This window comes from Labrus bergylta, chromosome 6 (assembly GCF_963930695.1).
Source record: "Labrus bergylta chromosome 6, fLabBer1.1, whole genome shotgun sequence".
Taxonomy (NCBI): Eukaryota; Metazoa; Chordata; class Actinopteri; order Labriformes; family Labridae; genus Labrus; species Labrus bergylta.
Genome location: NC_089200.1, coordinates 28,617,371 through 28,644,446, shown reverse-complemented (window position 1 = coordinate 28,644,446; position 27,076 = coordinate 28,617,371). Strand labels below are relative to the sequence as shown.

The following is a 27,076-nucleotide window of genomic DNA, read 5'->3' as shown; positions in this document are numbered from 1 at the left end:
CAAGAGCAAAATATACTGGGGGGTCCAATTTAAAATGTTATGCCAACTCCAAAGTTTCATTACATTTTGTAGAAAAAACAAAATGTATGAAATGTATGATATTAAAAGTTATAAACAACATAAACAGATTTTATCAGGATAAAAACCAAGATAGGATTACCTGATGTCACTAACATGTAGGTATTAGAAGCCTGTAAGTTATGAAGCTCACCTCCACATTTACTCTGCATTGACTCTTCTGTAAGTATGTGGTTGACTTCTTCACCTACAGGTCTGCATTGCTTATTTTGTTTCTACTCCAGGTGTTTGATTCCCCCTGAGGTAGGTGTTGAATGTTTCCTGCCTGTTTGTTGTGTTTTCCTATTTTTGCTTACCTGCTTCAGGTTGTGAGTTTTGGCTGTTTCTTGAGATGTGCTGCAGATCATCCAGAGCATTCAAAACACCAAACCTTCATGATCATTCTTTATGTCTACTTCTGTCCCCTGAAATAGCTCATTGTTGCATCCTGTAACAAGTCCTGTACATTATGCAAGCTGTGTGCAGATATCATTTATAAATGAATGAAAAGTGTGTTTCTATATCTACAATATTAGAACACATACATTATCTCCAATATGGAAAAGAAGAAAGGGATAACCTTGTGGGAGTCATTCCTGATGCTTCTGTGCTTACAGTGACTCCCAGTGGTCATAAACAGTTACTGCAGCCACAATAATGTTTTTAAAAACACTCGAACAGAAATAAGAGGAAGGTAATAACACCCTATAAACACGATATGGATTTGAATCTCTAAACACAACCATTAAGCTTTTTTTTGCACATTTAAAAAAAAAAGGAAAATATCAAAGCAGCTTGCTAGCTTTCAGGAAGATGCTCTGATTAGCCAGTAAGCCAGTAAGCGTGCTCAGATAGTGTAGAAAGATATTTAGCCCATACTGGCATTTCTCACTGTATTTACAGTATAAGTATTTTCTTCTGCTTCTGGTGCGGCTTTACGTTCAAGGTGAAGCCCTCTTAGTGTTCAGTGTGACACAGAGACTTATATGAGCAGAAACCAAATGTCACACAGAGTGTAAAACTCTATATGAGGCTCCGGTGCTGACAGAATAACAAACATCTCCTCAGCACCACAAGAGCCATGCACATAGATTAGATAATGCATAATTTACAAAAGGCCTGTAGCAGAATGAGACTGCAGGGGTTTGACTACCTGCTATATCCGCTTGCTTTGATTTATGGTTTATGAATATGATTTAGAGATTGCACTGCGACTGTATCAGCCTCCATCAACGCAGCGAGCATCCAGGATTCTTAGTTAGTCGGGGATGCAGCATTTTTACTTTAACCACAAATGTGTATTTTAGGTTGTCACATTCAGGGTTTAAACAAAGGAAGAGGACACATTTGCAGAGCAACATAAATGTATGTAATCAAGACCAAATACAAAAAGGCAAACATGAGAGCTGACTGTTTTCAGTGTACAATTATCAAACTTCAGAAACTGAAGAAAAAAACACAATAGTTTGCTGAGAAATCCACACAAGAAGCTGATGGAGACAGGATGTAGATTTGACATTTCACACATGACAAACTGATACAGTAGGGAAGGAACAGATAATACATAAGGGGTAATCAAAATCAGGTGTGACACAGACATGACACAGGTGAAACTGATGAGGACAATCAAACTGGAGGGAAAACATTCAAGAGCAGGAAGTTAAACTAGACATGAAACACTGGGGAAGAAATAAAGAAGAAAACAGGAAACAATAAAGACTAAGCTAGGAACTATTAAAATTAAACTACACACAGGGGATACAGGAGCACAACATAATAGAGGAAATAAGCTAAGTCATGATAAAGAATCTAAATAAGTCTTCACACTAAATGAAGGCTACAGCACATTGATATTAAAGCTCAACTTGTGAATTCAGTTCAGGGACTTATCATTGGAGTATTACTTTACTCATTTACTGTATTTATTATTAGCAAATAGTCCCTCATAATACAGGCGTCAGTTTGCTGCTCTCTTTACTTTGAATGAATTAGAAAAAGAGCCGCGGAGGGATATCTAATCATAAACTGTTTTATTATCAGGAAAAGTGAAGGATTATTTTGGTTAAACCAACTCGTACAATATGAAGTGAAATTTGCAGACGAAAAGGCTGCTCGCAGAAACACTTTATAGGCTACCTTAAAATTAAATAAAAGTTTCCCTTAGTCTTCAATTCACAAAATCATAATACAAAAATTCCTTCAATCATAATTTGTCTTGATGATTTTCAGTAACATCTGATTTTTAAGGTAGACCTAAGTGGACTTATATCCATACATTTTATTTTAGTCTGTTAGCCCGTGATAACGACTCATTTCGGCTCTTTAAGGTTTTACCAGATTTACCTGTTTGAAATTATTAATTTAAATTCCTCTATCTTTGTTCTACCGTTAAATATTTATTTATTTCACTTTTCTTCTTGAACTGTCTGCTCATTGAATTAATCTTGTTTTTAATTATTTGAAATGTTTTTCTTTGGGAGACAACTATTTTTAATGGCTCTTTTCAGCAGATAATATTGATGACAAATTGTAGATCACGACGTGAATCACATTGTTTTCATTCAAATACACGTTAAAAATGAAAATATCGGGATGTTTCGGTTCTTGTACTGTTATGATAAATGATAAATCAATATTTCGGTGTGTTCCTGTGTCTGTGGGAGGTGGGAGCGTAGGGTGGGAGGGGGTGTGATGTTTGACAGCTTCGCGCGGTGCATGCCGGGATATATTTCGCTCTTGTTTACAAGATGGTAGAGGAGGATATTTCGCTCTGACTTTTAAACTGAAAGTATTTAGACTTCACAACGTTATCTAAACTTTGCCGAATTAAAGGTGTGTGTCTCCAGGTGAAGCAGGTTCACTCTGACTGTGGAGGACTGAATGTCGCTTTAACCCGAGCCGTCTCTCTGACTGAACAGCTCTTTTCTGCACAGTCACTGACAGGCTGACACACAGGACTGAACCCCTGCTCAAATCACAGGTCAGTGCATACAAATACCCGATTTATCACACTGCATTGTACTGTTTATTTGTGTAATAAAAAACTAGCTGGGAGCTTTAAAGCAGGAAGCAGTGCTGTTTGACAGTAAACCTCAGGCTGCTGCCAACTTTCTGCTAAATCACCTTGTGTTGTGAAACGTGGTTGTTGACTAATACATGGAATATATCACCATGCCTAATACACTGAAGAAGGACATCATACATTTGTTCTGTATAGTTGTCATTTTATATTCATTTTATCAACTCAAATAAAGATACAATGCATGAGAAATGTTTATGACCTTTATGGATAAATACACAAGTGTTCAAAGGCCAAGCATTAAGTTGAAAAACATGACAAAGATTTGTGATGTCTTCAGCTATTTTTGCATCTTAATAAAATTACCCAATCCCATGAGTATTTGAAATGCCAAGAATAAAATCCCACTTTCAGTGTTGGTGTCAGGCGTAGGAAAATCAAAACCATTTTTTGGTAAAATTTGTAAATTTTATTTCATTCAAACAAACAATAAGTTAAGAAAAAACAAACAAACATAAAATCTCAAATTTTAAATGAAAAGGCAGAAAGAAGACTAATCTTATAATATCTGCCCCTCTTCCACAAAGCATTAATTAAAAGGGGAAAAAACACTTAATTCAAAAACAATTCAAAATAATAATAACTTTCTTTACTTTTTTTTTGCAATTTTGCGAAAGAAAATAAAGTTAAATTCTCAAATAAGTCAAATATTGTTGACGCATTGATGTACAAAACAAAGTGTAAACGTTTAAAATATTAAGAATTAAGTCAAATGTTCGGTCTTGTTGCAGGCCTTGATAATAAAGTCTGAAAGTTGAGACATAACGAACATCTAGAAAAGATGTCTAGATGTCAAAATGTCGGAGAAAGAACACAAAATATAACGAATGAAGTTGAAATAAAATAAAAACATCCAGTTTAAGTGACATCAGTAATGATACAACAACAATGAAAGGAAGATATTTTCTGTTTTTTTGCAATTTGATGATAAAGTCAAAAGCTCGAGAATAAATTCTAAGCTCAATCTTAAATGTTACTCTGGCCCATCACTCAGATCTTTTTACTGTTTCAGGACTTATAGATGTCCTCGGGAATTTATGAAAGTGAGAAAAGTCAACTTCATCCTATGAATCTGCTGTAAATACCTATACGGATATTCAGAGGTAAAAAAATAAATCAACATGATGGCTGAATTTGTTCTTTCAGTGGACTGTAAACTGGGCCTACGGGAGGGACCTGAATCCAGCCGAATGTAAGTCACTCTGTTCGACCTGCACTCAAACAGTTAACCATGTGGCTACACTAATATCCATTAAGCTACTTAAACTAATATACATGTCTGCACCTCTTTATGTCACTGTGTCATTATGTCTTCAGCTGTGTTTTCACCAAAAGGATTCAGGGACTTTTAGTTTAGTTTCTTTTTGAGGGACGTGAAGGTTCCTCCAGCTCATGTCGTCTGTGTTTCCATGAACGTTTGGCAAATGAGTCTGCTAGCATGTGAAAAGGCCAAACCTGTGTTACACAGGTTCACACCCATGTCGTTATTTCCCTCAGTAAAAACTGTCACAGCTGCATTAGTTTTTTTTTGTAACATAAAGCACTTACAATTCAGCCACCAGAACATTTTCTTATGTTATTTCATGAACTCTTTTTAAACATACTAGTGACAGCCACGACTTCCTCAGAGTGTAATAATATTTAGGCACAACCCATCCAATAGATTACTTTTCCTCTGCCGACTTTTCAATAGAGATGTAGGGCTGGGTATCGTTTAAAACATTTCTTAACAATACTTTTTTCGATACCAATTTTATAAAATCCATTTTAACAAAAAAAAAAACATTACACATTATGATACAAATCTTTAGTTTTCTTTTTCATCTCCATGGCATTTTAAAACATTCAAAGCAGTTTCATAACATGAGAGTATAAACCATTTTGCCACAATGCATTTTAACTAAAGTTGTCTTTTTTAACACTTGTCTGTTTTGATCTCTTGGACATTTTTCTAAACTTCACGATGCACACTGTAGTCAAGCCTCTCCCCCGTTGCCCCGTCTGGTTAAGCAGCCAATAACCAGCATTATCAGATCCTGCTACAACAAGCATGCTGCATTCTTATTGGCTGATGATATTGGCTGCGCTCCTTTTCATACAGCCGGGACACAATCCGGCGAGAGAGGATGACAAGGGGGCGAGGGAGGAGAATATATTTTAAACGAGACGACGTTTAAATGATATGCAGATGGCGCACCGCAGGCATGGTAATGGTGCGGACCATCAAGCTCTGTAGGTATCAAAATTTGGTATCAAATGACAAGCCATTTTTCAATACTCTGTAGTATCCAAGCAATTCACTGTGAATATACATATATGTATATATATATTATTTGATTTAAATGATCAATATACGCACACTTATTTATGTCAATACTGTAATTGACATGTCAATTGACCTCTCTGTCACAACCCTCTGTGTTGATATTTAATGTTGTACCTGTACATAAGAGAGCACTGTTCACCGATGTTTAATTCCTTGTGTGTGTAAGCATACCGGGCCAATAAATCTGATTCTGATTCAATCCCTTCCAAAAAAGTATCGAATTCGATACCCAGCCCTAGATGTGACAATGCTTCCGAATACAATAAAAACCTGATACAAATATGGACAATATGAATCAATTTGACAAAAATATGAATTGAAAGAACCTGGGAAAGTAATTGAGGTCTAGAGTTATTAACAGAGTTCTTTAAAACAAACAGTTCAGACCCTGTTCCTTTGGTAGAAACACAGCGTCCAGCCTCTAAACACTGAAGTATGATGTGTGACCTGCATGTTGTTCATTGTTCAGTTCTGTTGGGTTTCAGTCTGTATTAGTATGTGCATTGCAAAGATGTGTTTCTGCCTTCTTTCTTAAATGTTGTTGACTTCATCAGTCTGACTCTCTGTTTAAATATCCTGTAGGAACAGAGCGGCTGCAAAGCATCTAATCGAGCGCTACTTTCGGCAGTTAACTGAAGGCTGTGGAAATGGCGCCTGCACGAATGAGTTTTGTGCGTCGTGTTGTGATTTTCAACCTTTGGATAACAATTCAGCAGCAGCCAAAGCGCTCGAGCTGTTTAAGATTAATGCCAAACTCTGCAATCCTCACCCCTCCAAGAAAGACTCCAGTGCCGACGACGAGGACGGTAAGATGAGTGATGGAGACCCCTGTCCCACCAAAGAGGGCTTCTCAGGTAAAACGCACTCAGACGCTCTTTTGGAAACCGACCGCGACTGCTTTAAAGTATTTGCTCATTTTATTCTTGTCATTGTTTTTTCTCACAGATGTTCATTACCTCACAGAGGCCACCATATGTATGCTCCTGAGTTCCTGCGAGGAGGAAGGGGACTACTCCGCTCTGGTCCGGGTCATCGGCCGGGTTTTCTCAAACACAGAAATCTTAATGAAGAGTTTCAGGAAGGATGATCCGGACGCTGCTGAAAACTCTTTCAAAACGACGGATGAGTCGGACAAGAAGGAGAACCAAAGTGAACGACCCTCGGAGAGTCTGGGTGCAGTTGCTTTACCGGAGGAGAGTCCTTGTGGTACAGACGACCCTCTCGAAGTCAGGGTGGACATCGAAGCCGTGCGGAGAGTCTACGACAAACTTCTAACCAACGAGCAGGTGGAGGCCGCTCTCGTCAACGCCATCATATACCTCACTCCAAACATGGAACTCGACCTGGAATACCTTGATGTGTACGAAACAAACCCAGACTACCTGAACATCTTCATTATAGTGATGGAGAACAGTAACCTCCACAGCCCGGAGTACCTGGAGGTCGCTTTGCCGCAGTTTTGCAAAGCGATGAGTAAACTACCTGTGGCGGCGCTCGCCAGATTGTCTAAACTCTGGTCCACGTACGAGCTCCGGCACATCCGCCGCATGATGGAGACCTTCCAGCAGCTCATAACGTTCACGGTCGTCAGCAACGAATACGACGGGGAAAACTTGGTGAACGACGACGAGACGGTGGTGGCGGCCACGCAGTGTTTGAAAGTCGTCTTCTACGCGAGCATCCAGGGCGGAGATGTGGACGTGGAGCACAACGAGGACGAGGAGGAAGACTCGGAGTCCGATGAACTCACCTTGCACGAGCTGCTGGGTGAGGAGCGACTCTATAAGAAGGGTCCCCGAGTGGATCCCCTGGAGAGAGAGTTAGGTGTCAGAGCGTTAGATAGCATAAATCCCCTCATCCCCTTTGAGGATTTTATTAACGAGTCTCTAAACGAGGTGGTGGAAATGGACAAGGACTTCACCTTCTTTAAGATCAACGCCGAATCCAAGTTTTCTTTCCAGACCTGCCCCTTCATCCTCAGCGTCATCACCAAGAGCCAAGGTCTTTACTACGACAACCGGATCAGGATGTACAGCGAGCGACGCCTCACCGCCCTCTACAGCATGGTCCAGGGTCAACAGCCTAACCCGTATCTCAAGCTTAAAGTGCGCAGGGATCACATCATCGACGACGCCCTCGTGAGAGTGAGTTACAGTCTGAAACGCTACTGCTTCTCATATATCAGTTCTGGCCTATCTTTGATATACCTTTATCCTTGTTAACCCCTTAAAACTTTTTTTTTGTGTTAAAAAATTCACTGTTTCTGCCACTACGTTGAAAATGGATAATTTACTCTTGTGGATTTGTGTTGCAGCTGGAGATGATCTCCATGGAGAACCCGTCTGATCTAAAGAAGCAGCTGTTTGTCGAGTTTGAAGGGGAGCAAGGTGTCGACGAGGGCGGCGTTTCAAAGGAGTTCTTCCAGTTGGTCTTGGAGGAAATTTTTAATCCTGACATCGGTGAGACATAAACATTTTCTCTTTAACCTCCTTTTTTAGACTATTATAACAGGGTCGTGTCCAGATGGGTGGCATTGGCCCTCCTTTGAATCTGATTTGCCACCCCAGCGTTTGTTTTTCTATTTGTCAGAGGACGGATTTAACTGTTTTGCTGTGTTGTAGCTACACTGTGCAGTGGTTAGCACTGTTGCCTCGCAGCGAGGAGGTTGCTGGTTTGAATCCCTGTCGGACAGGAGCCTCTCTGTGTGGAGTTTGCATGTTCTTCCCGTGCAAGCGTGGGTTCTCTCCGGGTACTCCGGCTTCCTCCCACAAATCCTCATCCAGTTTAAACACACAGTTAAAAACAACTAAGATCTTAAAAAAGTACATTTAAGACTTCTCTAGGACAGCAACAAGGCTATCAAAGGGTACGTGTAAGGGTAAATAATCCCTATCTTCTGTGTGTGAACACAAACTTCATGCCATCCTGGCATTAGTCAGTGACCCAGTGTGGCAACCCCAGACCATAAATGTGAACGCAGCCCTGAGTTAGCTATTTCTCTATGTTTATTGTACAGACTTGTGACTGGCTTATGATGGGATCAGAGCTATAAAGAAAGATAGATGTTTGTTTTATATATTTTTTTCATGTTTGTTTCTCCCTCTCTCCCTCTCTCCCTCTCTCCCTCTCTCTCTCTCTCTCTCTCTCTCTCTCTCTCATTCTCTTTCTCTTTCTCTCTCTCCCTTTTTCTGAACAGGAATGTTCACCTACGACGACGACACAAAACTGTTTTGGTTTAACTCGTCCTCACTGGAGAATGAAGCTCAGTACACCCTGGTTGGACTCGTTCTTGGGTTGGCCATTTACAACAACTGCATCCTGGACGTTCATTTCCCCATGGTGGTCTACAGGAAACTCATGGGCAAGAAAGGGACTTCCTTGGACCTGTCAGACTCACATCCAGTACAGTAACTCCCTCTGAAGTTCTTGTATACTCAACGACAAGATCAATTCTGTATTTCTGAATATATGTTGGATATAGCTGCTATTTAGAGGATGTGTGTAGTGTTATCACCTTATTGAAAAAATCAAGAAAATAATGAAGCAGTTTTTGAACGGTAAAAGAGCACAATGATTAAGCAGGTTACTTTTGCTTATACAAAACTGTTGCACTGTAGTACATGTCCAATACTTAAATACTGTATGACTTTAAATCATACATACAAAACATATTTATTTTTTCCTTACTCTCAGGGTATATAATAATAATTAGGTTTGTATTTATATCAGATGTGTTTCCCCCTCTAAATTAATTTAGTTTTTGCAACAAAGAACTTTAATCTGCTCAATTTATCCACGCATGCACACAGACACAAACAGGAGTAAGCCTTGCGTTTTGAAAAGTTTGATATTTCGTTATTTGTAGGAGTTCAGCACAGAATCAGCAGCAAACAGCTGTACATTAACATTTTTAAAAACTAAGCCATGAGAAGCATCAGTTTTGATATGAGCAAGAGGGATGTACGGACAGTGGACCTTCTCTCTCTCTCTCGCTCTCTCTCTCTCTCTCTCACTGTTTTGCGCACGCAGCAATTTTATGAATAAATGAAAAATTCAATACAAACAGGTCAGAATATACCTGGGCGGCCATACATTTACTTGGGCGGCCCGCCCAGGTATCGTCTTTGTGTGGGAAACACTGAGAGATATAAAAGATGTACATGCAATGAATGGGGAATAAAATAAACAACAGAGATAAAAGCAAAAACACCTGAGGAAATCAAGTAAATAAAAAGATTCAACTCTAAATGAAAAACACAACAATATTTATCAAAATTATGACTAACACAACTGAAATAAAATAAAAACATATTATATATATTTTTTTATTGTTTGGACAAAATAATATAGTAATAATATATGTTCAGTGAAGACAACCAGCACTTACACACCATAGAAACAAAAATGTCCTCTCACTCCTTCTGTCTCCTTCTGTCTTTGAAGGCTCTCCACCAAAGTCTGAAGAATCTGCTGGAATATAGCGGCGACGTAAAGGAAGACATGATGCTCACCTTCCAGATCTCACACACAGACCTTTTCGGGAACCCGGTTTTATGCGATTTAAAGGAGGAAGGGGACCAGATCCCTGTGACCGAGGAGAACAGACAGGTGAGGTATCTTTACACATCAACAGTGCTGTGTGTGAAGGACTAATATGTTCATTTATAAAAGGGGGTATTGATGTTTATTTAATTCTTAGACATATTAGTATTATTCACACGTCTGAAGATAGTGTTGATCTTTTTCTAGAATCAGTAAGGGATGCATATAGCTCTTTCAGTTTTAGTGTACATACTCCAAGCAGAGCAACAGGAGCTGAATATACTTAAGAGTATGTAGGAGTAAGTTACTTCATTCAGCTTCCTTTTCCTTTGACAGTACATCCTGTCTCTCTTTTTTCTTTTTAGAAAAATCCCTTGAAATATAAAGAATGCTCAGACTCAATGTTTGAAAGGATTAACTTCCTTTCATATTATCTTTGAAATAAAATCACTCATGAGGTGTGACTTCTGCTGCCTTGTTTTCTGTCTTCATATTCCAGGAGTTTGTGCACCTGTATGCTGATTACATACTGAACACGAGTGTGGAGAGACAATTCAAGGCCTTCAAGAAAGGTTTCCTAATGGTCACAAACGAGTCCCCGCTGAAATATTTGTTCAGACCGGAGGAAGTAGAGATGCTCATCTGTGGAAGCAGGGTGAGGACACCAAGCGTATCTTTGATTTTTATGTTACTTTAGTGTTGCCAGTGTTAAAATAATCACACAACAATCTCTCTGGATTTGACAGAAACTCGACTTTGAAGCCCTCGAGAAGACAACAGAATATGACGGAGGATATAGCAAAGACAGTCAGATAATCAAGTAAGTCTGACTTTGTTTAACTTACTCAACACATTACTCCAGTCATAGTCTTAGGTCGCACAAATGTTTGTCAGACACACCATTGATTTAAAGGCAGGACTAGGTGTTAACTTCTTTTGCTCACCAGCCACCGTGGCAAGTTACTAGCCACTCAGCATTTTCACTAGTCACAATTTTGTTGATAGGACATTATGTTTCACATGATAAAAGTTGACTGTGGCATTCTAATATTGACTTGAACTAGATTTAAAACCTTTTTGAATGTAAAGGACCACTGTACACACCCATATCTTTAAAAATATTACAGTGGTCAGTGATCAATAATTTTAGTTTTCACTCGTAGACACTCAATATACACATATTCAGATACAGTGTATGTGCTGCACTGTTCTTTATCTTATACTGCTCTCTCTCTCTCTCTCTCTCTCTCTCTCTCTCTCTCTCGCCATCATAAAATATATGTAAGCAATTGGCTGGTGGGAGAGACTGTGTTATACACTACTACACATTTGGCATGAAGGCGGGTGTTAATATCAAGACCTGTTTATAAATAATATTTATTTTCTGCAGAGATTTCTGGGAGACGATCCACTCGTTTGGCGAGGAGCAGAAGCGGTTGTTTCTTCAGTTCACCACGGGCACAGACAGAGCGCCCGTTGGTGGGCTCGGAAAATTAAAAATGATCATCGCCAAGAACGGCTCTGACACAGACAGGTACAGAACAGTCAGCGTATTAGAGGTTTTATTTAGATCTTTTCAGGCACAAATAAATAGAGCCTCCTTGGCCTCATTTGCTTAGAGGGCAGATTTAAAAAAGGCATCTGGTCTGCCCTTTAGGATCCAAAATACCTAAAAATACTCCAGTTACTGACATGACGATGCTTCCTTTGTGATTTTGTTCTTTTTCCTGTCAAACAAACAAAGTTTAAAAAACATTTGGCTGATGCTGATAATTCATTCTAAGCTTGACTCATTTCATAGTTGTCCCATTTTTGGTGCAAGGCCCAGCAGCGCTCTTATTTCTTTATGTGCTTTCTTTCAGGCTGCCAACTTCTCACACCTGCTTCAACGCACTGCTGCTCCCAGAGTACTCCTCCAAGGAAAAACTGAGAGAAAGACTCCTCAAGGCCATCACTTATGCCAAAGGATTTGGGATGCTGTGACAGATTGTCGTAGAAAGTTTGATTAAAACAAAGGGAGATTACAAAAGAGTAGTGAGGGAAAGTACATGAAACAAATGCTGCAATAATCTTGTGCCTAACAAACGTCATACCCAACTGTCAGCCTCTCACTCTTCAAGGCCTTACGTCCTTTGAGAGGTAGTTTTGAAAACAGATCATTAGGTTTTCCAAAGAATTTAGCACGGCGCTTAAAGGGATACCTTGGTATATTCAACCCAGGGCCTTTTTTTTTTTTTTTTTTTTTTTTACGAATTTTGAGGGTTTAAAAGGCTAATATGAAAAAACGGTTTTCAACTCAGCCAGTAATCTCTTATTCGGGGCAAAAGTTCCCAAAGTTTTTGTTATTGACTGATTCAGAGTTTTATTCCAGCTCTCTAAGAGAAAACTAAATTATTACTTAAATAAAAAAACGCTTTATTCAAACCTGAAACATAAACTGTCAACATCGCTGAGGAAGAACCATTTCTTTGTTTGCATCAAAGCCACCAGACTTCTGGTACTACCAGAGCTGCTCGTCCACCACAGCCTTGATCGGCTACTTCTAAAAAAATGTTATGATATGCCAAGTAGAATCAAGGCTATCTTAATTATCCCTGATGGGCTATTTGTTTTACAGCCAGCTGTACCACCCAACTAGTTAAAAAACGATATATAAATATCTTATTGGGCTATTTAAAAGGTTATTAGCAGACAAGACATAGGAGCCTGTTTGATGTTTTAAATGCAGGACGTAGTCTCACAAAAGCACAAATAACTTTACCAATTAAGGCAGAGGTGAACCTACAACTCCCATTTCTGCAAGGTAAATTTCAGTTTTTATCAATGTTGGCGTCGAAGAGAGCAATGTGACAGCTGCCTTTTTTTTTTTAATTTAAAGGTCACATCTGAAAAATACACTTGAATATGTTTTTCTTATAACACTAATATGTGTCTCTAACCTGTAAAAGTCCATCCTCTTCATCTTTTGCCTGCTCCACTTTTCAGAAAGAGAGTACTCAAACAGGCCATTTGGAGGTTTTCCCTTTGTGACATCACAAAGGGCAGTAACCCCTCCCCCAGGTGGATGACACTCGCACAGCTAGGTGTGTGTTCTGCCCTCTGAGTCTGCCATCTTCGCGTAAACAACAAGGCATGGAGCGAGAAAGCCCAAGCCACATCCCTTTCCAGAGAGGGGCGTGGTCAAACACAGCTCATTTACATTTAAAGGTACAGACACAGAAACAGGCTGTTCTGAGCAGGTCTGAAATAGAGGGGTTTATAGACATGATCAAATACATGATCAGAGTGGATTCAGAACAAGAAACTTCACAGACATGTTTTGCGGACCTCTGAGACTTATTTAAACTTTTTGAAAAGGAGGAGAATATGTGACCTTTAAAGCATTGTATTCATTATCTCGAGCGGCTACTTCAGAGGAAGTTTTATCTGACATTTAAAAATAAAATCTGAGCCGTTCAGATATAACCTATGAGTGTTTTAGACCCCCAAATATATAAAAAATATATTGTAAATAAAATCAGTCCAGGTTTAAAGATACCAGATAACCCTTTAAATATTTAGTTTGTTTTGTTCTAATAATATTTGATTTGTGAAGCTGTGAAAGTGCACTTATACACATGATTTCAGTGAATGTCAGCACATACAGTATATTTATTGACTTTGTTTGACTTTTCTTGTTCTTCTTGGCGTAGCAGTATTCAGTCGTCAGTCTCTCTTCCCACATTATAGTGAACTGACTAATGGTGCTCCTGGTTATGATTGTCATCGTAGTACATTGAGGTGAAGCTTTTTATATTACTGCTTGCCCAATTAGCCGCACTGACGAGCCTATATTTAAAGTATTTCCTGTCTGTGTAAGAACAGAGAGATCTCACCACAAACCTGAGGGTTATTTTTAAGTGTTTCTGTGTTGTGCCTCTTGTTTTACCTAAAAAAATAATACTGTGTGTTTTGAAAAAAAGTGAACCTGACTTGGTGGTTTTAAAAGCTTGCAGGTTTTCAGAATGTACTGTACTTAACTGACTGGTCGGTTCAGACTTTCACATCCTGAAAGAAGTGTTTCCCCTCCTTTGGTTTGTTTGCTCCTAAGTGTTTCATGCTTGCACATTTGTAAGTGAAGTTGCCAAATGTGCAATGCCTGCATAAGGGAAAGAGTCACATGAAGTGTTTTATTTGGCCAAATATCTCAGGTACATTAAGAATGTGCAGAAAATGTGAAACTCTTATGTAAAGCAACTATTATGCAAAGTAAATAAAGATGAAAATATCAAAGTGTAATTCATATATATGGCTGAAATTCCCAGTAACAACATTAAACAGGTGATTTTAAGCAGCAGCTTCAGGTAGAGGCACTGCTTGTCTACAGGGGAGGTAGGCAACTGCTTGTGTCCCCAGGCCAATAGGGGGCCCCAGAGGGCTGACAAACTCTAAACTACAGCATTGGCTCAAAATGTGCAGTTTGCAATAACAGTAGGAAGCCTCCCAAAGGAGCCCCCATCTGACAGCTCTCTCTTGTTGCAAGCATTGTGTGCATTACTCCTACTGACAAAAAAGTTTGTCAATGAAAGTCACAAACATATGAAAACATATGAAGAAGAATTATTTCATTACTTATGATGGAGATTAATGGTTGGAGGGGCCCCCTGTTCATTTTTGACTTTGGCACAACCAGACTCTAGAATAGCCACTGGCAACAGGCACTAATTTAGGGCATTCACACTTGCAGAAGACTCGAGAAAAACTCCTGATATTTCCAGGAGGAGCTGTATATGTGAATGCAAATAGCTGAAATTTTCGATCGGACTTCACCCGGAGTTTCTCCTGCCAGACCCCTAGGATTTTTTTCCACAGCAAGTCGGAGTGAGCTGATGTGAGAACGATGCACGATATTCTCTGGATATTTCACCTCAAGCCAATAGGAGGGGGAGTGTCGTTTCTATACTGTTACTGCTGCACGGTGCACAGACTGTATGTATGCAACCACTACGATCTCTGTGCACATAATTAAACGGCTGCATTATGTTTTCTGTTCTCCAGTATGTTGTTCTCCGCTCTAAACGTAGCATTGATATAAAGGCAAATAACTTAATTTTAGTGACTAAACTGCAAAGGCTTCTATCTGCACTGCACTTTGACTGCACAGGCCTGTGGCTAGACAGACCTCTGGTTGGACTGGCCTCCCGCTGGACAGGCCTGTCACTGCACTACGCTGTGGTTGCACAGGCCTGTCACTGCAACGGGCTGTCACTGCACAGACCTCTCACTGCACAGTGTTTTCTCTGCAAAGGTCAGTCACTGCATATGCCTATCCCTGAACATGCCTATCCCTGCAATGTGACCTCACTGCACAGGTCTCTTACTGCGCAATCCTGACAGTGCACTGGGCCCTCACTGCATGGTCCTTTCACTGCACAGGCCTATCACTGCATTATACTCTCAAGCATATAACTGCAGAGCCCTCTCCCCAGAAAGAATCTACCTTTGAAAGAAGGAGCTACCTCACCTGGCTTGGCTGCACTGAACTGTGGGCACACAGGCCTGTCACTGCACTGCACTGTGGGCACACAGGCCTGTCACTGCACTGCACTGTGGGCACACAGGCCTGTCACTGCACTGCACTGTGGGCACACAGGCATGTCACTGCACAGGCCTACTGCTACACATGCCTCACTGTGCAGGCCTGACACTGCACTGTGAGAGTGAGGAGCTACCTACCCTGGCTTGACTTGACTTTGACTTGGACAAATAAGACCATCAGCCCAACATCATAATGTCAGCCCAACTTTGGGATGACTTCAGCCGAACATCATAACATGATGTCAGCCTGAAGTCAGGAAATGACATCAGCCTATTGCCTAAGGTCATAATATAGCATACAGGGCTGTCCTCTACAGTTTGGAAACCGGAGGGTCGCCGATTCAAGTCCCAGTGCGGACCAAATTACGGAAACAGGTTCTTGTTTGTGCATGTGTGTGATTCGGGCCTATGTGTGTGAGAAGCATGTCTCTCAGTAACAGAGTGTAAAACAGAATTTCCCTCAGGGATTAATGAAGTATTTCAAAATAAAAATAAATAAATAAATAATCTCAGCAAATAAGCCATAGATTAAAATAATGAGCACTGCATGGATAACTATTTAATGCTGGGTCCTAATATCCTGCCAAGTGTGTTTTACAATTCTGGTTTTGCAGCAAAAACACATATTAAAGTTTCTAGGTACCATAAAATGAATTAATTAATTTCATTTTCACATAAACTAAATTGCACAGCCCTCTGGCCACACAGGCCTGCCAGTGCACTGCACTTTACGGCCCTGATCTGCCTAGGCCCCTGCACTGTGCTCTCTCTGCACAGGCTGTCACTGTTGGTCAGTCTGTTTTCTTGAATAGTCCACATGCTATAAGAAATTGTAGTGACGTAAAAATACTCAAAGATCTCTTTTTGTACAAAAGAAACTTCAACATTGTGCGTACATACATTTCAAATAGCAATAATATCATTATTTCAATTATCGGTATTATTAATTAAGAACTTTAGGTCGTGCCTACCTGTGATAGATGAGCAGAAGTTAAAGTTTTGCGATTTGTTTCCAGCATTAGTTCCAAATTTGGGGCTCCAAAAACATGAATTTGATGGCTAAGAATGCCAAACGAGGCATCAAAACAACACAATAAAGAAAAAAAACACATTTTCGTTACCTGTGAAAATAAAATCGAGACACAGTAAATGTTACAAGAACATTTTAATGTTTATTAACAATTAACTTTGTAACTTACAACTGATTGTGCCTTCTGACAATAACTTATGGACATCACTGCATTACAATGTATTTTTTACATTCACATACAGTCTCAAACGGATTGTTTGATCCTGTATTTGCATTAAAAATAAAAAAAGTCATTATTCTAAGGCTGTGGGAAGCCAACCTCTTGCATACACAAGTGCCTCTGTTGAACATACTCATGAAGTTCATGACAACATGAAATTATCAATAAATAAATTCAATACTGTGAAGAATACACTCAAAAATATGCATTTGCTGTACATGTTTTGACACATTATGATGATAATATGAACAGAGACGTATAAATAGATATAAACATGGGCCTTTAAAAAGTATTCTAAGTGAAAATTCCTTCATTCCCTTTAAAGTCCTCAAGTAGCTTTTTATTTTTACTTTACTTTATTGTCTTTGTCGGCCATCACTTCTGCCAGGTCCTCGGGTCGTATGGATTTCACTTTGGTCTCCATTTCTGTGACCCTCCGCTTCATCCTCGTCTGGCTGGAGGTTAACTCCACCATCAGCTTGGCAAACTTTGTCTGCATGACGTCCAGGTTGCCCTGAAGTTTCACAATCTTCTCCTCCAGGTCTTTTGGATCAGCACCAGCGTTGGCGATTGCCTCATCGATCAGGTTGTCTTTCATCAAGATGGCTTTTCCCTTCTCCTCCAGAGCTTTTTTGGCATCTGGATACTCAGTAAGAGCTTCCACCAAGTCATCTTTGGACAGGGCGAAGAGATCAGAATAGCCGACACTTCTGATGTTGGCTGTTCTCCTGTTGCCTGCTTTACTGCCCTTGATACCCAAAATACTGATTTCCCCAAAGTATGCGCCATCACTGAGCACGACAAACTGAGTGACCCCATCATCGGCCACCACAGCCAGCTTCCCCTCCTTGATGATGTACATCTCCCTGCCAATATCTCCCTTCTTACAGATGTAATCTCCTGGGCTGAACACTTGTGGCTGCAGCTTGAGCACCAATTCAATCAGCAGACCGGCTTCACAATCCTGGAAAATACGCACTTTTTTCAGAGTATCTAAATGGACGTTGATGGCGATCTCAGCCCTGAGCTTGTCTGGGAGGTTCTTCAATACTTCCTTCTCGTCACAGGTCTTCTTCTCTGTCCAAAGGTAGTCAAACCACTTAATGACTCTGGCCTCCAAGTCTTTGGTGACCTTTCGAAACTGCATGTACTGTTTAATCGAGTCAATTTTTGCCTGGAACTCAGCCCGAGAGGCATTCATGTTGGAAATCATGGCACCGACGTTACCGACGATACTAGCAAAGATGAGCACACCAGTGAGGAAATCTGAAATCACAAAGAGGAATTCAACATCCCTGACTGGTGGAGGGGTCTCTCCGATAGTGGTGAGGGTCAGTGTGGACCAATACAGGGAGTAAATGTACTTTCTGGCCAGTCGGCCGTACTCCGGGTGACTGATGTTGGGGTACACCCATGTATCTGTTCCAAAACCAATGGTTTTCGAAATGGCAAAAAACAAACAAGCATTCCAGTGGATAATGATGAGGATATAAAGCACGAGGTTGCTGATACGAAACATGTTGGGGAAGCTCGTTCTGGTTTCAGTCCGCTCGAAAAACTCAAAAAGCCTAGACATTTTGCAAAGACGATTGAATCTGAACTCCGGGTTGTTGAAGCCAAATTTCAGAAACAGCAGATCAGTTGGTATCATTGCGATCATATCATATTTGAACTGAGATGTTGTTCTGTATTTATCCCTCAGTTTCTTTGAATCTTTTACCAGCAGGCCTTGTTCCAAGTAACCTAAAAGGGGAAACACAAGATTAGGAAAATACAATAACCATAAACACAAATTCTGACTTGGAATATTTCCTAAAATCTGACCTGTTCTTGACCTAACAAACGTGTCTGCGAAGTATATGGCATCCGAGCCGTAGTCTAGGACTATCCAGAGCTTTGTATACGTGTCCTGGAGTTCATTAAAACAGGCTCTAGAAGACGAGGAGGAAACAAAAAAAACAAGGAGAACCTTAAGTATACATCCTGAAAGGTGAAGGGAAGTTTTAAAGCAGGTTTAAAGGAGAATACCTCGTTACGATCATTATCAAGTTGTAAAATACTGGGCCTGCAATGACGGTCAGCCATCTGTAGTACTGGTCTGCAGCTGGATCCATAATCCAGATTTCTTTCCTAAAAACAACTCAACATTAGTTTATGATGATGCAATGTTTTCTATATTTTAGCACAGTTGTAGACACATTTCTCAATACACTTCTCCGATACACTTTCTGTGTCTTATGTTGTACTTACGGTGGCTCCTCTTTCTTTTTATCATCTTTTTTATCATCCTTCTTGTCGTCTTTCTTCTCGTCTTTCTTCTCATCCTTTTTCTCATCCTTTTTCTCATCTTTCTTCTCGTCTTTTTTCTCCTCTTCTTTCTTGTCCTCATCTTTCTTTTCATCTTTCTTCTCCTCCTCCTTTTTATCATCTTTTTTAATCTCGTCTTTTTTGCTATGGACCACAAGTTTAGTTTAAATGGAGGCAAAAAAAAGGGCCTGGGATTGTCTATGAGGGTTTGTCAGAGGGCGACCGGTCTGTATTAAGGGTCTAATGGAGGTTTTACAGCTTAGGATCCAAGGATTGTTGGGAGATCTAGTGCAGGCTATATTATTATCCAGTAGACGGCAGCATAATAAAAGTGAGTTTCCATGGCTCCATGCTCTTAGCTGTTGCTAATTTACAACATGAAAAGCATCTTGCCACAGAAAAATCCCACAGATAAGAAAATGAACGAGGGTTGTATCACTCTAACGCAGGAGGAAACACCAGAAAGGGATGTGGAATTGGAGGATATCTTGATTTTAGGATTGCTATTCACTACAGAATGTCAAACACAATATGCTAATGATGTTCAACCAGACCTCTAAAAATCTAATACTAATCTTTATTCTATTTTCCAACACAGATATGTACACACTTACTCGTCTGTGTTGTTGCAGTTATTCATGTTGTATGTAGCCAGCGGCCACTTACTCGCAAGACTTTGAAAACAAAAATACGGAAAAGCAATTTACAAAAGGAGCCCTCAGTTTCAGAACTTTTTGTTTCTAAAGCAAGTTTAGTCGCTTGAAAACAATCTACTTTTGACAACAATTATTAAACTCTAAAGAAGTTGCATGAAAGTATCTAAATCATGAGAGTTTGGGTAACAAAGACCATCATAAAAAACAAATTTTCCTGTTAGCTAGTGTTTAGCTATATTTAGTCAGCAGCTTTTAACTCTTTTTCTGTCACAATAATTTTGTTAATATCAATTTAACTCTATGGCAGTAAATTAAGTTTTCCAACGACAACCTGTTAAGAGGGATTTGCTAAGATGACCATATAATTTGCTAAGATGACCATATAATTGGCTATTAGCAAAGGTTAGCTAGCATTTGTAATATCTGTTTTCTGTTAAATGTAGTATTAGCTGCGGTAAAACAAGCAACTCTTAACTACTTTCCTATTAAAACTGTGAAAACATTTATCGTACTATTAGAGAGCGTTACATCTTTTTTTACAATGATTTTCAGTTTGTGGTGATTAAAACCCTGCCGATAAACCACACTTCACCACTAGCTAGTGGGTAGCTAGCACTTCTCGTTTCTTTTTAATCTAAACATATTTGTGATTATATTAATTGAATCAGGAGCAGTAACATAAAGTTATTTACTTTTCAGAAGTATTAGTATCTCTTCAACTTGTTTGTTGCAACAGTTGAACTCTGAGACACTTGATAAAAATGATCCACTGTGATTTGGGGTAACTTGCTAACTCTACCTATAAAAGCCACGCTTAACTTTTAGAAATAAGTTAGCTGGTAGTTGTTTTTTTTAAAATGTCTTTCCCTGTTTAAATATGTTTGATATCATTTAGTTAACTCTCAGACAGTTAAATAGATGCATAAGATGATGTGTGATTGATTTGCAACAAGCAAATCCTATCAATATAACAATTTAAGCTAGCTGTTAACTAGCAGAGCAGTATCATACAATCGTGCAGGTTTTTAGTCTTTTTAATTTCATTATGTACAAGCAATGTGAACATTTCAAAAGAAAGGGGTGTCGGTTGCATAGTGCAGTTCTTGCACCCCACATAGAGAGGCTGTAGCCCAAGTTCTCATCCGACCTATTGCTCCTTTGCAGGATGTCCTTTCCCACTCTCTCTCTCTGTCTTTTTGTCAATGTAGCTGAGGGAGGTTTTTGTGGTGGGCAAGCCTTCGAAATTCCTAAACTCACAACTTCATATTGCACTTGATAGCTGTCCCACACATCCAAACCAAGTCTTAATTTTCTGATTCATAAAGAATGTGGAACATTTCTGATGTTGAGGATGAACTATCCTCCCCACTGTGTATCATTTTCTAGCTCCATTTTCTTGACTCTGCAAATCGACCGTTCCTCATGTTCTGTGGATTTATCCTCCTGTTTGTTGGTGTTGCCTGAAGTTTTCATTGTCACAGTGACTCCTGAAAATAGAATTTGATTACACTGACAAACGGCAGTGCCAACGCACCGCACAGTACTTACTTTCTCTTAAGGATTGACGTGCCGTGAGACTGGGCATTGCTGTCTCGACTGGAGATGTCTTTGAGCTCAGGGCCTCTGAAGCGCTCAAGAAAAGAGTCATGCCTCTCTATTTCAGGGTTCACTCTGTGGGACGCCCAGTTTCGCAGCATGAAGAAGATGTAAGAGAGCCTACAGGGTTAGCAGGAGGGAAAACAGAACAAGGTGACACCCGTCTAGGCTAGGAATGGACTATTAGTTATTTCATCTAAAACAAAGGTTTCTAAATGCTTCAGACTGTGTACCACTGTGTTGCGAACCATATTTTGTAGATACCCCTGTCCGGTGGTGAAACCAACAATGTAACATTGAAGGAGCCACCATGCTTAGAATCTAATATTCAACTGTTTTTCAACCTTGCAACCATTAAAAAACGAATTATGCTTTATCTGAGGACTAAAGAATACAAATTAAACTGTGTTCATAGTTCACAAATACATTATTACTTTGTGCCAAGGCAGACAGAAATTCATGTCCACTCTGCATAGCTAATATGCGTTTTTTCTTTTAAAGACCTTTAAAATTAGGGCTGTCAAACGTTTAAAACGTTTTGAATGAAGATTTAACCATAGTCTGTAAATATTAATGGACGAAGCCTGAGTGATGTCCCCCATCTGTTACTGCAGGGAGCTTTGGAGTCCTATCGATGGCGGTCGCCATGCTGGAAATACTATCTCAACCTTACTTTTATTCAACCTAACGACAGGCGAAGAGCTGGAGCCAATGCAGGTTTTAAGCTTCCTGACAAACCGTTACATCGTGCCCTCCTGTCAATCAGGTCAGCTACTGCCATTATTGTGATTAACGCTTATCCTTCATATTTTTAATTTCACTAGTTTGCGTTTCAAAACAGTTTTGTACTGTCTTAATCTAAGGACACTCTAGTTCCTGTTTGGATACACACCTGCTTTTTTTTCCAAAAGAACTCTAATCAACCAAAGGTTACAACGACAGAGAAAAGAAACTTGTCTGATCAGAAAGCGAATGAAAACAGTTTGAGAGGACAGGAAAAAAAAAGGGAAATGTTTGATGTCTTGTGGTTCAGAGTATTATTTTTGACTCCTAAACTGTTTTTTAAAAATGAAATGAGCCATCCAAAGGCTCAGAGGCTTTTTCATCACTGTGACTACAGGAAGACGCTGCTGTCTGTGTGGCGTCTTAGCTAGGCTGCACCCAAAGGGCCAAAACAGCACACAGTCAAAAGGATGAAAAAATTAATGAATTCATTTTGGACTTTCATCGTGATTAATGCGTTAACGCTGACAGCCCTACTTTGAATTGGTAAAAATTTATTTCAAGAGTATCACCATGTGTATTTAACAGTTTCATGTTATAAAAAATAAATGTAATGATAATTTGAGGGTATTTAATAAAGGACACAGGCCACAGTGTTGTTATAGGGTCCTCCGAAAGAACTACACTAATTCTACACCTACCACAGTTTGATAAATCACTGATCTAAAAGAACTTGTAAACACAAATGGTGGAAAATGTATCCAGATACTTTACATCAGTGAAAATACAAGAAGGCCGACAATGCTGTCAAAATACTTCATGGCAAGTAAGTCTTTAATTCAAAAGTCTATTTAGGTTTTATAGAAGTATTAGGTGTTAACTTTAAAGCTTGATCACTTTAACAAGGTTCTTAAACTGTGAGATAAATCAATGAACCGTGGGGATGATTGTTTCTGTATCAATATTCTGGTTTTTAGATGAAACTATGAGGTTTTGCAAGAGTACAAAAGTTAAAAGGGTCAGTTACCAGTGTTTTTACTCTAAGTGATAATAATAAGTGAAGTGTCCATAGTAACAAACTGTCAAGTGGGCATTGTAGTAAATGGTAAAATATTTCACTCTGACTCGAAGTCAAGTGGAAGTATAAAGTAGGAACATTTGAAAACTACATTAAAGTACAAAACTACCTCACAAACGTATTTGAGTCCAGCCCTTGAGTGAAGAGTTATAGTTCATTTCCACCACTTGTAAATACTAAGAACATAAAAGTATTACTAGAATGTTTACCTGGCCATGGCCCCAGCACCTGTAAATAAGTCTCTGTGGGACTCTGAAGACAACGCCGTCTCAGAGTTTTCTTCACAAAGTGAGTGAGCCCTGAAAGACAACAGGTAGAAAAAAAAACAGAGTCATTTTCTTTAGATAGTGCCATCATAATTTTACCAGATTACATCAAAGTGAAACTGGTACAGAAAAATGCACTGATATTTTATATATTATTGAGCATTAACTTGACTGGCAAACCTGCTGTCTCCATTTTCAATGACAGCGAGCTCCTCATCAGGCGTCTTCTTGGACAACCGTTGTCTTGATAAAAAAGAGTTTTCACTCCCGATTTTTGCCATGTTGTTGTTTTCGGCTCCGTTGGCCTGGGCACACAGGAAGAAACAGAAGGATAAAAACACACTGTTCAGTCAGTTGTTTCAATCAGATTTTCTCCCCCTATCCCACTTTTCAAGCCCAACATGTTCAGCAGATGGCTGGTTGGTCATCATGAGTCTGGTTGTGCTCAAGGTTTCGGCCTCTTAAAGGAAGTTATACCTCGCCACTGTAACTTTGCTAAATGTTGCTCAGTGCTGAGCTCATGATGGATTAATGCTGGGTCTTTGTAACATAATATAACAAAGAGTAAGGTCTTTTATCTGCTCTTTTGTAAAATGTCTTGAGATCACATTTGTTATGAATTGGCACTTTACAAATAAAAATTGATTGATTGATTTTACACACACGATATCATACAGCAAATATAAAAATAAAATTCCCTCATGCTTTGTTATTGATGTGTTTACTGAACACCACTGTTCACTGTTTGTCTGAGAGTAGCATCTCAAAATACACCCCTCATTACGTCCTTAACACTAAACAGGATCAGTGCCCTCTGTGAACGCTCAGCTGGTTTTTAAAATAACTAAGCTATGGCTTACAGGTAGACTGTGGTTGCTATGTTCAGTTGTGTGTGCAGCAGGTTAATTCTATTAGGGCTCCACTTAAAGCACAAGCCAAACTGTATGTGGCTGAGGGCAGCGACTCTTTACAGCTCTGGACAGAGTCTGGAGAAACAGCCAAGTCAGCCATATTGTCCTTTAGAGTGTCTTGGAAGTGCAGTCAAAAACAATCTTAAACTGTGACACAGCCCAGATGTATATATGATTTCACATTAAAACATGTAAACATGTAAAGTGAGGTTTATTTAGTCATTTGGGTTCAAATATTTTTTTTTCAAATAATGATACTGACTCAGTGATCTTTGGGGAACACCAGTGGTTGTAACACGTGCACGCATGTAGATTAGTGCTAATTCCAGGGAGTTAACCAACCCCCACTAAATTAAATCACACTGTCAATCACCAAGAAGCAGAGCACTCCGAGGGTGACAAATGGTAAAATCAACAGTTTGCCTGCACAAACATCAGTCACATAATCATGTGTGGGGCGCTCAACATGACTGTAATGGACTGAAATGATTTTTACAGGATGCATGTGTATATTTTTCTCCTTTTAAAAACATGTTGTTGCTTTGAGGAATGACAAGCACAGGTCACAGACTGCAGGATGATGGGAAACTGTTCAGAAAAATATAGAAATACACAAACCCTCTATTGTGGTGAATACATGTGATCTCAAATTGAGTTAAACTTTACAAAACAAAAACACTATTATGGTAGGCTGTAGTCACAGGCTGTATGGTGAAAAAACACTATTATGGTAGGCTGTAGTCACAGGCTGTATGGTGAAAATGCACAGTATTGCAGTGTTTTTTAATATTTGAATAATAATTGCAAGAACAGAAATGCAATATGAAGCCCTATTCTTATGTTCAGCAGCTTTCGGGAGAAGGGAGTTTATTAATGGTAATAAACAATGAATATCTAAATATGATTAGCCTTTATTGATTATATTTTGCTTTAATTGTAGCCTATATTCTTTATGTGAATCAAAATGAGTGTTTAAATGAGTATGTGTTTTAGTTTTGGTGATAAGTAGATCTGTTGTTCTTTGGTAGTATAGGCCTCACTGAGAGACTTGTGGTGAGGTTGTGTATTCATCCAGACATCCCCATCCCTAATAGATTTGTTTTTACCCTCATTTACACTAATTTTGCCTGGTTTTAAATGTATATTCACGTTATCTTTTGTGGACAAGTGGTTTTAAAATATACAATAAAGCATCCTTAATGTAGCCTATCTTAGGGCCTGCAGTTTCACTAAACACTCCTTAATGTCTTCCTCACGTTTCTCTTTTTAATTTTCATTTTGTGAAGCACTTTTTAAACCTGTTTTGAAAAGTGCTAGGCTACATAAATAATGTTTATTATTATAGTTCATAATAATTGGATCCATGAAGTAGCCTATGTTTAAGCCTAAAAAAAATATTCATTTATTTAAGTTGTGTTAGATGTTTTGTTAAATGTAATTTAATATAGGCCCTATAACCTGTTATATATTATCTTATCCTTAATGGCTTGTCAGTCTATTATCTTCTCCCCTTTGAACTACAGGCCTTGTTTGAACTTTTACAAATAGCCTAAAGTTTGATTTGATATAATAATCTCATGATATATTGAGTGTATTCTATATCTTATTATATAATTTAAAGGTTCTGAAAATTGCTGCTTCAGTTTTCTATTGTTTCTAACGTTGATAAGTGGCTTTAAAAGGTTGCTGAATGAATTAAAACACTGACAGCTGCAGTCATTACAGCCTATCTTGGACAAGGTTGCTGCGACAGCATGCAGACCATCTGAAAGTCAACGTGAGAGGACATAGCTTAACCGAACAGATCTCTGTGAATAATATATCCATTTAACATGTCTTCAAGAATATTTAAGGATACCTTAGAGACACAAAAAATATCAGAACACATTAAGTTTTTTGTTTTTTTTCCATGCAAATGCTGGTTCAGTGTTTGAAACAGTCAGTCAGTCCCACTGACTGACTGTTTCAAACACGCATAAACGCATTTAGCAGATGACCCACCTGTTTGAAGCCTCCTCACAATGACTTCTGACAGCCGACCGAACAAACAATTCCCCTGTTGTGATTGCTTTTGTGTAATTCCATCTTCAAAAAAAACAAACAAATGTAAAATAGTTAACCAAAGAAATATTTCCGATCCGGTTTAGCCGAGCACAAAGTCGACAAAAATATCGATCATTATCCCTGCGGCTCTGCTGGATGAAGACGGTGTGCGGAGAGCTGACAGGTCCCAGATCAGATCAGACAAGGGGAGGAGACCTGCAGCTCCCTGTAGCTGCCATCACTGTCCACAACTCACAACAACACTGACAGAGCCTGACTGTGGTCACACATTTTCACACCATATTTGTTTAAGAAAAGGGGAACGCAACTGGCTTTAGATTGCCTATTTGAATTTAAAAAATAAAACATCAATTTTAAGTCCAGAACCAGTGATGGGATGTAGCCTAGGCTAATTAAATCTTCTAAAGTCAAAGATTTTATTTTTCATAATTTTATTTTATTTTTATATATATATATATATATATATATTTATTATTATTATTATTATTTTTTAATTCAAGGTATACCTTTGTGTTTTACCTTTTGCTACTTCGGTGGTTTTTAGATCAAACTTTAATTAATTGTTTGTATTGATAATTTGACTTTTCCACAATCAAGCCAGTAGCCTTTTTTTACTTTAGCTAGATAGCAATTTTCCTGCTTAC

General features: G+C 39.0%; 2 protein-coding genes across 6 annotated transcripts; one reads left to right on the top strand and one right to left on the bottom strand.

Moving 5' to 3' along the window:
• Positions 1 to 2,783: 2,783 nt before the first annotated feature.
• On the top strand, positions 2,784 to 14,282 carry ube3a (ubiquitin protein ligase E3A). Of its 2 annotated transcripts, none has more exons than XM_020631882.3 (11): positions 2,784 to 3,037; positions 4,283 to 4,328; positions 6,045 to 6,316; positions 6,408 to 7,606; positions 7,777 to 7,921; positions 8,659 to 8,864; positions 9,906 to 10,070; positions 10,504 to 10,659; positions 10,751 to 10,824; positions 11,395 to 11,538; positions 11,867 to 14,282. In XM_020631882.3, coding segments are annotated over exons 2-11 (2,484 nt in total). In that variant the 5' UTR covers positions 2,784 to 3,037; positions 4,283 to 4,326; the 3' UTR covers positions 11,988 to 14,282. The 2 variants fall into 2 exon arrangements, with proteins under 2 accessions (XP_020487538.1, XP_065812187.1); XM_065956115.1 differs by having other exon boundaries at positions 2,785 to 3,037; positions 6,241 to 6,316.
• A 2,445-nt stretch (positions 14,283 to 16,727) lies between these two features.
• On the bottom strand, positions 16,728 to 26,652 carry cnga3a (cyclic nucleotide gated channel subunit alpha 3a). 4 transcript variants are annotated; one of them, XM_020631902.2, is made up of 9 exons: positions 26,370 to 26,652; positions 23,638 to 23,762; positions 23,401 to 23,490; positions 21,343 to 21,510; positions 19,753 to 19,812; positions 19,082 to 19,282; positions 18,860 to 18,961; positions 18,656 to 18,762; positions 16,728 to 18,574 (listed from the first exon to the last, which is right to left on the bottom strand). In XM_020631902.2, exons 2-9 carry the CDS (start codon positions 23,736 to 23,738, stop codon positions 17,178 to 17,180), a joined length of 2,226 nt encoding a protein of 741 aa, XP_020487558.2. In that variant the 5' UTR covers positions 23,739 to 23,762; positions 26,370 to 26,652; the 3' UTR covers positions 16,728 to 17,177. The 4 variants fall into 4 exon arrangements, with proteins under 4 accessions (XP_020487558.2, XP_065812188.1, XP_065812189.1 ...); XM_065956116.1 differs by having other exon boundaries at positions 21,343 to 21,465; XM_065956117.1 differs by lacking the exons at positions 19,082 to 19,282; positions 19,753 to 19,812.
• Positions 26,653 to 27,076: the final 424 nt, after the last annotated feature.

Bases quoted from the DNA above. Each gene is read 5' to 3' on its own strand.
- ube3a (XM_020631882.3), top strand. The intron at 8,865-9,905 runs GTACAGTAACTC...CTGTCTTTGAAG, and splicing joins ACCTGTCAGACTCACATCCA to GCTCTCCACCAAAGTCTGAA. The intron at 10,071-10,503 runs GTGAGGTATCTT...TTCATATTCCAG, and splicing joins TGACCGAGGAGAACAGACAG to GAGTTTGTGCACCTGTATGC.
- cnga3a (XM_020631902.2), bottom strand. From the start codon at position 23,738: ATGGCAAAAATCGGGAGTGAAAACTCTTTTTTATCAAGACAACGGTTG. The intron at 19,283-19,752 runs GTAAGTGTGTAC...TGTGGTCCATAG, and splicing joins AACTGCAACAACACAGACGA to CAAAAAAGACGAGATTAAAA. The intron at 18,763-18,859 runs GTATTCTCCTTT...CTCGTCTTCTAG, and splicing joins TTGATAATGATCGTAACGAG to AGCCTGTTTTAATGAACTCC.